This window comes from Delphinapterus leucas, chromosome 17 (assembly GCF_059928025.1).
Source record: "Delphinapterus leucas isolate spDelLeu-1000000601 "Yukka" chromosome 17, BTC_Dleu_Yukka2, whole genome shotgun sequence".
Lineage (NCBI taxonomy): Eukaryota > Metazoa > Chordata > Mammalia > Artiodactyla > Monodontidae > Delphinapterus > Delphinapterus leucas.
Window position 1 is genome coordinate 73,851,287 of NC_143145.1, and position 17,698 is coordinate 73,868,984.

At 34.5% G+C, this 17,698-nt stretch overlaps 1 protein-coding gene across 13 annotated transcripts in view; it reads right to left on the reverse strand.

The window, feature by feature from the left end:
• SGK3 (serum/glucocorticoid regulated kinase family member 3) overlaps positions 1 to 17,698 on the reverse strand; it is a 111,334-nt gene that overhangs the window by 18,137 nt on the left and 75,499 nt on the right. For all 13 annotated transcript variants that reach the window (XM_089899068.1, XM_089899065.1, XM_022595266.3 and 10 more), the window contains 4 exons: positions 11,486 to 11,573; positions 6,425 to 6,474; positions 4,075 to 4,132; positions 54 to 137 (listed from right to left, as the gene is read on the reverse strand). In XM_089899068.1, the coding sequence (XP_089755194.1) occupies positions 54 to 137; positions 4,075 to 4,132; positions 6,425 to 6,474; positions 11,486 to 11,573 (280 nt within the window). The remainder of the gene's footprint in view (positions 1 to 53; positions 138 to 4,074; positions 4,133 to 6,424; positions 6,475 to 11,485; positions 11,574 to 17,698) is intronic.

Here is a 17,698-nt window from a genome sequence, read left to right on the forward strand (position 1 = left end):
ATTCTGTTAACTGAGAAAACGGGTTTAGAAGAAACAAAGCTATTTTATTTTACCTCTTTTCTGTTGAGAACTATCTTTTTCTGTAACACTTTGACAGCATAAAATTTTCCATCCAGTTTCCGTTTTGCAAGAAGAACCTGTTAAAGATTGTACCTACTATTAGAAATTTCAATGTTTTGATAGGAACAATTCACTTATCGATAAGTCAATACTTAAATTTTTAAAAAATAAAGTCCACAAAGGACCTAGATAATGTGGTGTTTTTATTTTGAAAATTGAAAATTACTGAATTTATTTCTCCAATTCCACTTTTCCTTAGATATTTTAATAAAACCAAAAAGTGTTGATGATTTAAATGGCCAGGCATCATTTCTTTGTCACTTAATGTGCTAATGTTTGAGGTTTTTACTAAATTTAAGTGTCAAAATCTATACTGCTTGAGAACTGTGTGTGTGTGTGTGTGTGTGTGTGTGTGCGCGCGCACGTGCACGCGCATGCATGCTAGCCCTGAGTCCTGAAGAGTGTCTTTAGAAAATACTGAGGCTATAAATTTCATGTCTACATAAAAAAAGGAGAGGAAAATGGTTTCTAGGTGATCAAAATGTATTTTTGTTTTAACATTTGGGTTTCTCTTACAGGTTTCAAATTTAGAAGCACTCAGAGCAAGAAGCACCATGTATAGCTGAGATTCTATAATGGGCTGGGGTGCATGCAGACACTTCATGGATTTGAAGAAACTTAGAGGATCTTGCCCCAGAAAAAAAGGCAGACATACTCAAAGGTTTACAAACAAATTTTAAGGGATTCAAGACACCCTACAAGTTGTGTAACTATTAGATGATATATTCTAAAACGTTTTGAGATGATCTGCCACTAGTGACAATGCTGGGCATTACTTTTGAGTACATCTGTGGTCTTCCTCACTAAAACCTGTAACCACAGTCTAATCATGAGAAAAACACCAGGCAAATTCCAAAAGAGATACACAATATACCTAACCAGTGCTTCTCAAAACCATCAAGGCCCTCAAAAACAAGCAAAGTCTGAGAAATTGTCATAGCCAAGAGGAGCCTAAGGAGACATGACAACTAAATGTAATGTGGTGTCCTGAATGGGACAAAAAAAGGACATTAGGTAAAAACCAAGGAAATCTGCATAAATGATGCGCTTTAGTTCATAATAATGGATCAATATTGGCTCACTGGCTGGAACAAATGTACCATACTAACATGTTACTAAATAGAGCAAACTGATGGCTTGGAAATTCTCTGAACTTTCTCTTTACTCTATTTTTTTTTTTTTGTAAATCTAAAAAGGTTCTAAAAAATAAAGTCTATCAATTAAAATGTTTGTTATTCATAAAAAAGGAGTCAAAACATCTTCGGGGTGAAAATGTCCTGAGTTCAATTGCTGGCATCTTTCTCATTTCTTAGGCTTTTGTTCTTTACAATATTTGACTCTGTTGAATGTTCCTTCCTTCTTACACTTTTTCTTTTCTCGGCAGCTCCCCACCGCCCTGAACTTCACTTCTCTACTTTGACTGGTTCATCTTTAAGTATATTCTAAGAAAGTAATCCAAAGAATGTGGCCATTAGGAGGTACACTGAAGGGTAGACATTTTTTCAGCAGATTGGTAGATGTGGAAAATAGGTGGTTAAGAAACAGATGGGCAAATGGAAAGTGGAACCAAGACCACCCTTTGTAGAAAAGCTTAGAATAAATATGAGATTTCCATTATTTATTTTACTTTATCACGTATATTTTTCAAATACATTGTGAATCTGTAGTTCTGCTTGCTTTTCCTTCTTTTCTGTATTCTGCTTTTCTTTGTTTTATTGTACTTTGTTGGTTTCCAACCATTTTGCAAGATTTAAAATTTTTATTAAACATAACACGTATATAGAAAAACTCGTAAACATTACAGCTCGATAAATTATTCCAAAATGGGCACATTATGTAACCACTTCCAGGTTAAAACAAAACCAAACACTGTCAGTAGCCTGAAGCCTCCCATTTGCCCCATTCCAGAAACTATCCATCCCTGTTCTTCCTCAAAGGTAACCACTATTTCCATTTGCAATAACACAGTTAGGTTTTGCCTGTTTTTGAATGTTATGTCATTAGAATCACATAGACAAAGTGGTCTCTGCTTGACTTTTTTCACTCTAAATTATGTAATGTGCGTTCACGTGTGGCAGGCGGCACAGTCTTCATATTTTCATCACTGTGCAGAGTACTGCATTCTACAGACATACCACACACAATTTATCCACTCTCTCACTGACATTTAGATTATGAACAATGATGCTTACGAACATTCTGGCACACGCCTTTCCTAGCACGTATGTGCTTGAATTACTGGTGGCTACATAGCTTGGAGGAGAACCAATGTGTCACAGGTAATGCATATATTCAGCTTCAGTATTTAACACCAGTTTTCACAGCATAAAAAATGAAACACACAGGAACAAATCGAATTAAAGATGTGTCAAAACTCTACACAGAACAGTATAAAACATTATTGAGAAAAGTTAAAGATGAATTAAATTAACAAAGGGATATGCCATGGTCACAGACTGGAAGACTTGATATTGTTAAGATGACAATTCTCCCCAAATTGATCTAAAGATTCAATGCGGTCCCAATCAAAATCCAACAGAATCTTATGGAACTTGACATGCTAACTCTAAAATTTAATATTGATATGCAAAGAGCTAAGAATAGTCTCTTGAAGAGGAACAAGGAGGGGAAGACTTGTTCTGTTGGATATCAAGCTACATTTTCAAGACAATGTGGTACTCATGCAAGGATACACAAATAGATTAATGAAACAAAATATAAAATCTAGAAACAGAAATATAAAACAAAATCTAGAAACAGATCCACGCATATAGACACTGGATATATGATGAAGTTTACCATGCAGAGCAGTAGGGAAAGAACAGCCTTTTCAATAAACTGCGTGGGATCAGTTGAACTTCCATAGGGAAAAAAATGAACTCGACCCTACACCTCACATTATAAGCAAGAAGCAATTTCTAGTAGACTCTAGATCTAAACATGAAGTTTCCAAAAGATTAATGCTTTTTGTTTTTAACAACAGACTATCTCTAACATTCCAACAGACTGTGAGCATTTTGAGAGCAAGATCTATTTCGAACTTTCTATTGCTTATATTATTAGCACAATGCCCAGCATGTAGCAGGTGGCAAATATACATTTGCTGAATTAATGAACACACATGGGTGTAATTTTATGGTCGCAGTTTCTGGTCTCTAGGGAACTCAGAAAAAAAAACTACATCTAGATATACTGAAAGCTATGAATACAGCACACTATAATTAAACACGTACATATTTATTTTTACTACAGATTGAAGTATAATGCAAAACATAACTTAAATATATTTGATGATTCTGACAACTCCACCTATGATGCTTCTGCCCTTAGGGATTCTTCTTGCTTGGTACGGTCACACTGTCAAGCTACGTGCTTCATCTGACATTCACTGCATGAAGGGAGACAGCGTCCTCAAACCTCCCTTTCCTTCTCCAACTGCTATTTACACAGCTGCTCACTGTTGTCTTTCCGGCCTCAACTTAAATAGCGCCTCTTCAAAGAAGCCATCCTTGGCCAATTCACCTAAATAGGGATTTTCCTCTCACTGACTATTTTCCTCTGTCTCTTGACTCTAGTCTTCATTTCCTTCGTAGCTCCATTGCTACATGTAATTATTTACTTGACTGCATAACTTTTAATTGACTATTTCCCCCACTAGGTTGTGAGCATCACAAAGATATTAACCATGTTATTTTTGTTCAGTACTATCTAACTAGGCCCCAGAACAGTGCTTGCCACATAGGAGCGCAACAAAATCCTTATTCAACAAATAAATTTTGGGTTAGAATTTGAGTAGATGCTTAGTATCCAGAATTATTCTGTCAGTACTTTGAAGGCAGAGAAAGCATCTTAATTCCATAGCCTGCATACCAACAAGCCCCGTGGTCTTGCATGTATAAAGCATACATTCCTTAAGTACTTACTTACTGAATGAAAAAATAAAAACACTCTTACCTTGCCAAAGCTGCCTTTTCCAATAACTTTTAAGAAATCAAAGTCTGTTGGTTTAGCACTGAAATAAATGAACAATGACAAGAATTAGCCTCCTAGAAATGGAAAGATGTTAACTTTTCAACATTTTTTAGCACCTCACTCTTTAATAGGTAAATCTTGGGTACACTTCAGCATGATAACTCCAGCTTTCACAGCGGTAGTATCTCATCTTTAATATAAAATAGGTAATAATGAACAGTAATACTATCTACTTTCTGATTAGATAAGACATTTTATAATTTTATTTAAGCCTTGTTATGTTTGGCTTAAGAAGGACTTCAATAATAGTCTCTTTGGGAGAGAAAGATCTTTCTTTCTTTCTATCTATCTATCTATCTATCATTTCTCTATCGTTTTGAACTCAGGGTAGCAAACCACTTTTATTAACCATAAACCTCACCAATGCTCTTAATGAGGAAACTGAGTAACTATATAAGTTAGTGACACATTGCAAGGACTAAGTAGTCTGTTAATTATTCTGAAAAGGAAGTTACTAGCTGGAATACCTAGTAAAATCACTAAGAAGATTTTCTGATGGAGAAAAAGGTCATCACAGTGTTTTGCATACATATCACTTGTATGTTAAAGATAAAAGAACTCTCTACTTATTCTCGTGGATGGTAATGTAGGAAAGCCAGGAGTCCAGAAGGCAGAAGGTTATTTATCTGCACCTCAGGTACAAACAGCATTGGCTATATACAGGCAAAAGCACGTGGCTGCAGAAAGATGAACTTAAGCAGCCACAAGAGCTGTTTTCTTTAACGTGGTATGAATTCCTAAGTTGTACTAGGGAGAGTGAAATGACTCCATTTAGATTTTAAACGTCCTTCAATTCATTACTGAAAGAAACAGTCAATTCAAACATAAGAGTAACACCAGGTCTGGGTTAAATAATAACAGGTCAAGATTAGGGAGATAAATACTTAACTAAGCTTAGATGTTTTTCTTCTTCAAGAACCTGCTCTTTGGACTAGTTATTTTGTTCTTTAATGATATGCTGAAATACTGAAATAATTTTTTGAACGAACGTAATAGTGAAAAAACATGCAAATCCCTCAAGCAGTAAACGCGCCAAATGAGGCCATACTCAAGGCCCCACTGTTAACTGTTGGTGATGAACCCTAATTGAAAGCAAACTTCCATTTTGTGCTGCCTGACAAGCTCAATGCAATAATGATAGAAAAGATGCTCAAAACCAAATTTCCTCTTCCAGTTACCATCCCGTTTCTTTGCTGTCCTTTGCAGCAAACCCATCAAGTAAGTTGTCTAAAATCACTGTCGATACTTCCTATACCTCCTATGTCCCCTCCTATATTTCTCTCCTGAACCCTTTCCGGTCAGTCTTCTACCCACCGCACCACTGAAACTGCTCACAGAGGTCACCAATGACCTATCAGGGGTCCATTCTCAATCTTCACCTTACCTGCCCCAGCAGCAACATCAACAGAGTTATTTACTCCCTTTCTTCACCTGCTTTTGTGACACCACATTCCTGGTTTTCCTACCTTACTAATTATTCTTTCTTAGTCTCCTTTACCATTTCTCCTGTCTATACTCATTCTCTAAGTGGACCAAAAGGGTAAGGGGAAGCACAGTGTCCTGTGATAAAAGATAGAATACTTCAGAATTAATCCAATAAGCCTGTGAGGATAATTACAAGTAAGGATAGCAACAATACATTCTTCTTCCAGCCCACAGCAGTTATCACTCATCTGTCAGGGTACTCCTCAAACTGAGCCAAGAAGTAGCCTTGGACTCCTTCTTTGTATTCCAGTGAACTGCTGGAGTTGACACTTAAGATGAAGTCCACATTTGTCACTCCTCAAAATGTTTCCCCTCTGCTCAAGTAAATCTGGGACTATGGGAGAAACTGGATAAAGAAAATTTAATAGCCTTTCATATGCTAATTTCCATCAAGACTCCTCTGGAACAAGCTAACAACTAGGGTTGGAGTTGTGACACTGAGCACCAAGAGGATAACAATTTGGCCTCCACGGATGCTTTTGCCAGAGTACTTCCCAGGTACCTCCCAGGACTTATGGTCCCCCCACACACACACCAGGAAAGTAATAGTGGCAAAATAGCCGAACCCAATTCAACAATCTGTGGATTAAAAACTCCTCGGAGCTCTACTAAAACAAGGAGAAGCTAGAGCAGTAAATTAGGCAAGCATACGACAGTATTATATTCACTGTAACTATAGTTCTATTTCACAGGCTTCCAGTTAAACTGGTATAATTATGTACATCTGCACATTTGCAAAAAATCTTCCTCAAATCCAGTGAGATTGTTTGAAACAAATTAAACCTACTGAGGATTTCCAGATGGTCCCAGGTTAATGTTCTGTGAGGTAGAGTGTAGCTGTTGGGATGGGAAAAAAAAAAAAAAGAATTTAACATTCTTACTGGAGCGTCTTAAGTTATCGGTTAATGGATATTTTTTAAATAAAATACACATAACCATACCACAGATATTTGTCATATGAAAGAAACCTAAAGCCCTAATGCTTAATAAATGTACAGCCTTTTGGAAAGATACACAATCAATATAAACATAATCATTTTAATGATAAATTTCAAGAGCAGTTGTAAGGAAAAAGGTAAGGCAGAAATCAAAGTCAAAGTTGGCAAATGAATGAAGTAAACTGGGGAAAGCTCTTTGGAAGAGCTGGGCATTGAAACCACAATTGAAGAGGAATCATTTTTTACATTAAAAAAATTGGTTAAAAATAGCTTTTGTTTTTAAATTTTCAAATATTTTTAATAAGCCATTATTAAAGGTAGGAAATGATAGTATGATGATGATTAAGACTGCAAATGCTGGGTTAAAGTTTTAATTTGAGAGGAAGTAAACTTATTTCTAAAGCAAATACATAAAACCAGGAGTGCTTTTCTTCCTAATTCCACCATTGTGATAGTATCAAATTTTTAGATAGGCTTTTCTCTTTACAACAGTTAACAAAGTAAATTTAATCCCTGTTATTAACATAGAAGCAAATCTTTACTCACCTAGTATACCATAAAGCCACTTAACTAATTAAAATTCTAGCTCACTAATAATCAACTAGAAATTTAACTCAAAATCCCAAAAGATTAATCTAGTGATCCTTCTACAGTGAGCACTTCTCACAAAACCCAAGTGTAAGTGAATTCTTCTGCACATAAATTCACTATGAAATTCTTTATACATTCAGAGAATTAAATCAGAGATGTCTCAAATATGTACACTTTTACTAGAGCTCTATATAATTATACTTCATATAAGCTATAGATATGAAGTAAGCTTTTAAAAACATCTCTTTAAGTTCATCAGAATCAACAAATTTTACCTAAGCAATTTCTTATTAGAGACATATGTCATATATATTCCCACTTAAATTCATTTGTAACTTATAGACAATCTCCAGAATACAAGTTATTTTTTTTAAATAAAGGGCAAAAGATCTAAAGTATATTTCGTATGAAGTAACAACACTGGCACCAACTTTTTAGTGACAAATCAAATGTATTTCTTACTGACACCTTTACATGAAAAATCTTCATTTAATAAAATTTTAATCCACAGAAGACAGAAATAAAAGGAACCATAACCGTCTAGCTCAAGACAAAAAAAATATATAAACACTCCGGTTCATTAGATGAGATTTGTCCTGTTGTAGCATAGTTTTAACATGAAGTAATCTCCCCCTGCTCCCCAGTTTTTCTGAGATATTATATAACTGACATATAGAACTGTATAAGTTTAAGATGTATAGCATAATGATTTGACTTATATATATCATGATTATGTTTAAATATAGTATTCTATACAATCTGATAATGTAATCAAACTAAGTTGTAATTTCAATACACTTATTCTTTTAATGAATGTACAGAGAACTGTATCATTTTTCTATTCAATCAACTTTTCTATAAGATGAAGAAAGTGAAGTAAATAAGTGTGGATTAAACAATAACAAGGATAACCTGTCCCCTGAATTGCATTAAAATGTAATAAGATTTAATTACTTGGCAAGTTTTTGTAATGGAGCACATTTCTGAAATAATAATGAAAATTTCTGAGGTATGTAATTAGATAACTTTTTACTCTACCTATTATCTTTTTTTTTTTTTTTTGCGGTACGCGGGCCTCTCACTGTTGTGGCCTCTCCCGTTGCGGAGCACAGGCTCCGGACGCGCAGGCTCAGCAGCCATAGCTCACGGGCCCAGCCGCTCCGCGGCACGTGGGATCTTCCCGGACCGGGGCATGAACCCGTGTCCCCTTCATCGGCAGGCGGAGTCTCAACCCCTGCGCCACCAGGGAAGCCCCTCTACCTATTATTTTTAAAGATTACATCTAATCACTAAACTGAAGTTGAGGTATATTTCTTAACAGAATGAACACTAATCAAGAGAATAAGTTTCTTGACTTCTCTTGGCCTCTGTTTTTTTCTCTACAAATAAGAAGGTCCAGATGCCTTCCAAGATATTTTCCAGCTATTAAATTCATTTGATTATCCACTCAGAAGTCCTTAATAAATAGTTACAACTGGGGCTTCCCTGGTGGCTCAGTGGTTGAGAGTCCGCCTGCCGATGCAGGGGACACGGGTTCGTGCCCCGGTCCGGGAAGATCCCACATGCCGCGGAGCGGCTGGGCCCGTGAGCCATGGCCGCTGAGCCTGCGCGTCCGGAGCCTGTGCTCCGCAACGGGAGAGGCCACAACAGTGAGAGGCCCGTGTGCAGCAAAAAAAAAAAAAAGTTACAACTGGGGTGCGGGGAGTGAAGGAACTGGATGAAAGCAGTCAAATGGTACAAACTTCCAGTTATAAGAAAGTAAGTACTACAGATGTAATGTACTACATGATAGATATAATTACACTGTGTATGTTATATATGAAAGTTGTTAGGAGAATAAATCCTGAGAGTTCTCATCACAGGAAAAACATTTTTTTCTATTTCTTTAATTTTGTATCTATATGAGATGATATCAATAGATATTCACTAAACTTACTGTGGTGATTATTGCATGATGTATGTAAGTCAGATCATAATGCTGTACACCCTAAACTTATACCAGTGATGTATGTCAATTATACCTCATTAAAACTGGAAGAAAAAATAAATAAAAATAAAACTGATGCAGTTCCTAGAAATTTTAATTTAAAAAATAATAAAATAGTTATAACTGTAAGATGAAATACGGCTCTTTCTTTTTTTTGAAAAGGTTTTTTTTAATCAGTATTTTAAAACAGGAAAAGATCCTAGTCTAAGTTCCAGATTTTATGGATGAAACGAGAAACAAAATTTAGATTGAAAGTCAACAGTGGGAGAAGAGGAGCCAGAACCCAGGAATTTCTCTTAGTCTGGTTCTTTCTTCAAAAACCATTCTCCTACAGCAAGGCAAGACATTCTTTACATGATCTAAACCTACATACTCTCTACATGATTAACAAACAAAACATGGAAAATCACGGTTACATAAATTTTACTCTTTAAAATATTTTTTGAATAGTATTAAGATGTTTTTAAAAATCCATAACCTTACCAACAGACGATTTACGAATATTTATAGTACTTTCATATAGTCTTTGCATAACTTCGAAAAACTGTGATCACACTGTGTAAGTTTGCATAAAAAGTTTTAAACCCTGATTTCATTTAATGGTATGTCAAAACTTTAAATATTATCATCTTTAGAAATATTTTTTAAATGTACAATATATAGGGACAACCACTATTTGACTGATGACTATTCAAACTGATTCTAACTTTTCATTATAAATCACACTAAAATGAACATCTTTGTTCTTTTCTGTGAAGGGTTATTTCATTTGCATCAACTCCTAAGTGACATGAATTACTTTCATGCTTGATACATGTTGCCAAATTGCTTTCCAAAAGAGTTGCATAAATTTCAACACCAGTAATGCCCAAGGATGCCCATTTTACCTTACCCTTATTAGTCCTGGCGTATTTTATTTACTTTACATTTTTGTTAATTTGGCAGATTAAAAAATCTCTCATTTAAAACTTTCATTTGCTACTGGCATCAAGGTTGAACATTTTCCCATATATCTGTTTACTAAGAGTATTTCTTCATGTCCCTTTTCCTTTTATCTACTAGGGTCCTAAATATCATTCTTTTCAAAAATCCATATGTATGAGCTTTTTTTACATAGACATTATTCCTTCTTATACTTTGTTACATGTTTTCCCAGCTTGTGGTTTCTCTTTTGACCGACTGCACAGATATAAAATTAAAATATCCTTTTATTGTCCTAAGAGCAACCATGTCACAGACGTAAGAGTTAAATCTGTTCTCTTAACTGAGAATCCTCTTAGAGCATCAGAGAAGGAAAACTACTACTTTCCAGTAGTCGCATCTGTTTTTCAAATGAAGATTTTTAGCTGTGGGACAGTAGTGTTTCAACTCATGACATTACCTTTTAAATCACAAAAACAGAATCATGACAAAATTAAAAGACATTATAAAGACAAAAACGTACATATCTGATTTTCATGTATATATTTAACAATAGTATTAGTCAATTTTAAATTATAAAGGTATTATCATATTTATATAATACTTGTAATTATACTTTTAATTGCTACATAATAATCCTGAGTTAAGTTATTGTAATTTACCTTTCTAACATAACTTTCTAAAGTAAATGTTGAAAATATCTTCATAAGAAGGCACAAGCTTACGATATTTATCACAATTAATAAAAAAAATAAGAATATCCTACTCTTTATTCTTTTCGGAAAACGTATTGATTATGTACATATAACTACAGCAATAAAAGTTAGTTGATACCAACCAGCCCATGTATACTGATTGCTCTACATCTCAAAACCTGACAATGCAGAGGAAGAGGTATGTAATATTCTGGTTGAAAAGGCCTTTCCTGCTGGCCAAAATTCAAAACAACAGTTGCAATGGTGATAATCATGATGAAGATATATGATGATCAAAAAGTAAGATGTAAAGCAAAGAAAGCAGAACACAAAACTTTATATATTGTATAATTAAAGTTAGGTAATTTTAAAAATTTTCACATATTAGAGAAGATAAGAAAGAAAATCACTAAAACGTTAAAAATTACTAGGTCTGGTTGCTGATAATATGGGTAATACTTCTAAATTATTTTCAAATTTTTCTTTAATTAACATGTATTACTTTTTATTACAGAAAGTACTCATTTTATCAATTTTATAAGAAATAGTGATAAGTAAGAGGTATACACATTTGTTTTTATGTACTCTACAGAGTAGAAAATCTACAATGGATGAAATTACTTTGTTTTAAGTAAATGGGGTCCTAAAGTTGCCAATAATTTCATCTCTGGGGAATGGTATTTTTTTCTGTTAAAAAATACAATTCCTCTTACTACCTTCTGAGTACTTCTTTCATCCTCATCTTCAGATGGATCTGACTGATGTTTTGGACTGTCCATTTGAAGGAATGCTCTGACATCTGGACTAAAAACAAAAATTAACTTTATTATGACTTTGCATTTCTACAGCTTTTCTCCCCTTTAACATGAAAATAAAAGTAACTATAGCAGCATTTACAGTAAGAAAGTCAAACAAAATCCATTAATAATCATTATTATAAAAGGAATAAGCAAATTAAGTTTTAAAACAGGGAATCCAATAAACAAATGGGCAAAGGTATCAACAGTCGGTTCACAGAATAGAAAACCCAAATGGTAGGGAAATTTATGAAGATGCCTAACTTCACTAATAATCATAAAAAAACAAATTAAAACAACAATGAGAAATTACTTTATGTCCACAAGCCAGCAAAATTTAGAAAGACACATAATACCAAAAGTTGGTAGGGATACAGGGAAAGGAACACCCTCATGTATTGCTGGTGAGAACGTAAAATGAGGCAACTTTTCTGAAAAGCAATTTGGCAATATTTGGTTAAACTGAGTATGCATTTTCCCTGAGGCCAGAAATTTCAGTTCTAAGAATAAACCACACACACAAAAAAATTATGTACAGGTTCAGTGAAAGACATGTAACTAGGATACTCACTGCAATATTCTCTATAGCTCTGGAGCAGAAGCAAAACAGCCATCTACCACTAGGGAAATGAGTAAGCAAGCTATGGTAACTGCCTGCAGAGAACAGCAGTCAGCGATCAGAAACAAGGAAGCACAGCACAGCACCATTTACGTGTATATATTAAACACTCACAGACACAAAGCAACAGTCGATAAATAGATAACCAAAGACATATAACAAACATGTTGAAGTGGGCATCATCAGTGGGGATGAAGAAATGGGTATGAAGAGGAAAAAGATGGACTAAAATAAAAGAGGGGCCTTGCATGGACTAATGACAATCCTGAGGAATGACTAAATCTCTGTATCTGCGGTACCTCCTCCCAAATTGTTCTTTTTTTTTCTTTTTTACAAGTTGAGATGTGTTAATCCCAAAATCCTAATTTATCCTTCCCCTGCCCCCTGCCCTGCTGCTATCCCCTTTGGTAACCATAAGTTTGTTTTCTATGTCTGTGAGTCTATTTCTGTTTTCCAAATAATTTTATTTGTATCATTTTTTTTTAGATTCCACATATAAATTATATCATGATATTTGTCTTTCTCAGTCTGACTTACTTCACTTAATATGATAATGTCTAGGTCCATCCATGTTGCTGCAAGTGGCATTATTTCATCCTTTTTTATGGACAAATAATATTCTATTATATATACTTCACATCTTCTTTATCCATTCATCTGTCCATGGACATTTAGGTTGCTTCCATGTCTTGGTATTGTAAATAGTGCCGCTATGAACACTGGGGTGCATGTGTCTTTTCGAATTAGAGTTTTCTCCAGATATATGCCCAGGATTGGGACTGCAAGATCATATGGTAGCTCTATTTTTAAGACACCTCCATACTGTTTGGGATTAACATATACACACCACTATATATAAAATAAACAACAAGACCTACTGTATAGCACAAGGAACTATATAGTCAATATCCTGTAATAACCTATAATGGGAAAGAATCTGAAAAAGAATATATATATGTGTAAGTGAACCACTTTGCTGTATACCTGAAACTAATACAACACTGTAAATTAACTATACTTCAATTTTAAAAAATGGTTAAAAAAAAGAGATATAATTGACATATAACACTATATCAGTTCCAGGTGTACGACTTAATGCTTCTATACTTGTATACATTGCGAAACGATGACCATAGTAAGTCTAGTTAACATCCATCACCACACAGTTACACACTTTTTGTGTGTGATGAGAACTTTTAATCTACTCTCTTAGCTACATTCAAATACGCTACCACAGTCCCCATGCTGCACATTACATCTGATGACTTATTTTATAACTGAAAGTTTATACCTTTTGACCACCTTCACCCATTTCGCCTACCCCCCAACCTCTGGCAACCACCAATCTGTTCTTTGTATCAATGATTATGAATCTGGGTTTAAGATTTCACATATAAGTGAGTTCATGCAGTACTTGTCTTCCTCTGACTTATTTCACTTAGCACAATGCCGTCAATGTCCATCCACATTGTCACAAATGGCAAGATTTCCAAAATTGTTCTTAATAATTAAATACAAACAATATACATTCACTGTAAGAAATTCAGGAAGATGAAAAATAGTTTTTAAAAAGGGGAGGGGCTTGTGGGAATGTAAAATGGTACAGCCAGTGTAGAAAACAGGTGGTTCTTTGAAAAGCTATACACAGTTACTGTATGACCCAGCAATTCCACTCTTCAATATATACCCAAAAGAAATAAAAACATATGGGCACACAAAAGCTCACACACACACACATTCATAGCAGCATTATTTATAATAGTCAAAAAGTGGATGAATGGACAAACAAAATGTGGCATATCCACATAATGGAATATTATCCAACTATGAAAACAAATGAAGTACTGATACATGCTACAATATGAATGAACTTCAAAAACATTATGCTAAATGAACAAAGGAAGCTTTAAAACTGTATGATTCCATTTGTATGAAATCCCCATAGCAGGCAAATCCATAAAAATAGAAAGTAGATTAGTGGTTGCCAAGGGTTGGGGGAAAGGGGAAATTAGAAAATATAGTTTCTTTTTGGGTTGATGTTAATATTAACTTAGACTTGGGTGATAGAATAAGATAGTGATGTGGTTGTACAGCATTGCAAGTATACTAAAAACCACTGAATTGTACACTTCAAAAATAGATAAAATGGTGAATTTTATGTTATGTGCATTTTATTTCAAAAAAAAAATTTAAAGGTGGGAATCTTCATTCTTAACACCCCTACTATATTTGTTTTTTCTCTGCACAGTTAAGATCATGCTATATTTTAAATATTTTACTGTTTTTCACCTAAAAATACAATGTATTCAATACATCAAAAGGTCTTTGCCATGTGGTTAAAAATTCTTTGTTAGCAATCACTTTTGATAGATGTATGATGCTGTATTAGGACACACTAAAAGTTACTCAGTGGTTCTTTCACTTTAGGATATATATATGTATTTTTTACATATATATATAATATATATATATACACATATGGCTTCCAACTTTTGACTGTACAGCTTTCACTACTATAAATAATGCTGCAAGTAACAATCACTGTGTACAATACTGGAACTGCATTTATGATTTTCACTACAGATTTTTAAAAAGAAAAGTATTTGCTCTGAACTATAAACCATTTTTAGGCTTTAAGTAGTTTGTTAAGCTAATTTCCAGAGAGGCTGTACCAATTTCTACTCTCCTAGCAATACATGAACATCCTGAAGACTTTCTCCAGCCTTGATTAAATGTTAGTTTATATTAACATCTCTCATAGTCTGGTAAGTGAAAAATAGTATTTTAAAGAGACGGAACTCAATTATATTAGTAATTAGAGAAATGCAAGTTAAAGCAACAATAAGATACCACTACCCACTCACCAGAATGGCTAATGATACTAAGTGTTGGTGAGGTGACCCATGTGATCTCGTACACCGATGGTGGAAGTGGAAATTGGTACAATCACTTTGGGAAACTATTTAGCATTATCCACTAAGATTAAACATATACATATTCTACAACCAAAAATTCTACTCAGAGATACATCAGAAATGCTTGCACATGTGCAGCAAAAGATATGTTAATGTCAACATTACTCATTAGAGCCAGAAAACAGAAATAACTCAAATGCTGATCAGCAGAATTGTGGTATATTCATGCAATGGGGTATTATACAGCAGTGGAAATGAACAAACTACTGTATAGCTATATGCAATAACACTGGTGACTCTCAATTGTTGAAAACAAGCCAGATATAGACCATGTAATATATGATTCTATTTATATAAATTTCAGAAACAGGGCACATTAATCTATGGTGCTAAAAATCAGGAGAGTAATGACCTTTGGGAAGGAACAGACATTGAGAAGAGACATGTGAGGGGCTGCCGGGGTGCTGGCAATGTTCTATTCCTTGGCCTGGGGTGGAGAGGGGGGATAACTCAGATGTATTCATTTTCTCATAATTCATTAAGCTGTACAATCATGATTTGTGTTCTTTTCTATCTGTGTTATAATGCAATGAAGCTAAAATAAGGTGTTTTGCTTCATCTGCATTTCTTAAATAGTAAAGAAATGTTCAGCTTCTCTGGTAATTAATCAGCCATTTGCATCTCTTCTTTTGTAAACTGTTAATGTGTTTTGTCTTTTTTTTGGTGCCTTAGGTATGTATTATCTGCATGAGCTCTTTTATTAAGTATATTTATCTACTGTCCTTTATCATGGGAAACTTTTTATATTTTTTGTTTTTAATTTCACTTGTAATTTTTGGAGGTCAAAAGTTTTTATTAATCAAATTTGTCATTATTTTACTTTGTAATACATCATTCACTACCAATATCCTCAGAAAACCCTTTTCTATCCAAAGGTCAGAGAAATAATAATATTTTGTTTGAGTTTTTAAATGATTTTAAATTCAATTTTAATACGTTATCTTAAAAATAACCTTCTCTCTATTGAAGTAAAGCTATTTTTGAAGCGCATATCCCACACATAATAAGAACAGACACATAGATGGTGTTCAAGATACACTTGCTGATTAGCTTCTCCTCTAACTCTTAAATCTGTACTATTTTATAAACAGTTTGATGTTCAAATGAAGAGTGTGAAAATTAACAAAGTTCCATTAACAGATGAGATCCAGAAAATGTGAAATGTCACTTTTTATTAAAAAGAAAATGTCAGTTAAACATTAAGTTGAAAAAAAAAAAACCTCTTGGTTATTTACCTTGGGGTGCTGAAAAATGTCCTCTACCTTAAACAGAATAGTGGTAGTTACAAGGTGCATAAATCTATTGGGTAGTATACTTAAAAATTGTGTATTTTATAGTATGATGTTAAAATAATCAAATTGGTTTTAGTTGAATTTCAATACCAAATATAACATCTTTATAATACTACACTTCTAGATCCAAAATGAATACTTAGAATTTAACATATACTGTCAGAGGTTCTGAGTAACACTGTTCAAAATACCAGGAGAAATAATAAACACCACCGCCATTTATTCCACACTTATTCTATGTGAGGCTCTGTCAAAGAATGAGACATATTCAAGCTCTCAATGTACGAATTTCAAACAGCCAGTAATATGCCAATTCGAAGTAATCTCAAGTGCATATAACAAGAGTTAAACATTAGAAGGGTAGATCTAAGCTGAAGATAACATAGAATTTGTCCTAGGGAAAAGACAATAATGTTTAAAAAATAATTATACAAAGAGCCAGGCTCTCTGCTAAGGAACACACCAGACACAAGAACCCTGAGTTCAAGGATCCTGCCCAATTCTGTGCTCCTCCACCACCTGCTGGGGGCTCTGAGTGGCAAGTCGGCTGCTCCCCTTTGCGGGGGCTAATCCCAGAGCTACAGCAGGTGCTGGACCTCCCCGTGACCCTCGTCCTATCTGTGAGCATCAGGGAAAATGAAACCCAGAACACTGGGCAGAAGACCTTGGTCACAGGAAGTCCAGCTCCAGTATTTTACTAATTTAGTAAATTAAATTAAGTTAAAAAAGGTCAGAGCACCTGCTCAGAAGATAGAAGCCCTCTATAAACTATAAAGAACTATAAAATGGTAATAATCGTTCTGAGGACAATTGCTAAAAATACAGTCCTTCAATGTTGTGATTCTGAAAAGACTGTTAAAAGGTGTCATGACTGCATCAATGTCCACAGGCAGCCTTTACATCTACCCAGACAGGTGAGCTGCAGAAACGTTCCCAAGATATTCTCCTTGGTCCTCTTTATTCTTCTTAGAATGTTAATACTTTATACATACTAAACAATATAAGTAACATACATGCACATAACAAATCACAATAAACATAATGAACACCAATGAACCAATTACCAGGCTCAAAATGAAAATACATCCCAAACGATGGATCTACCTATACCTTCCTAGGTATTTCTGATATGACCCACCCTTCTGCCTTCACAGGAGCTGCTGGCCTACCAGACACACATAGGGCTGGGAAAGCGTCCTCGTGTTAAGTGGCTGCCTGGAAGGTTGTGCTGAGAAGGCCTGAAGGC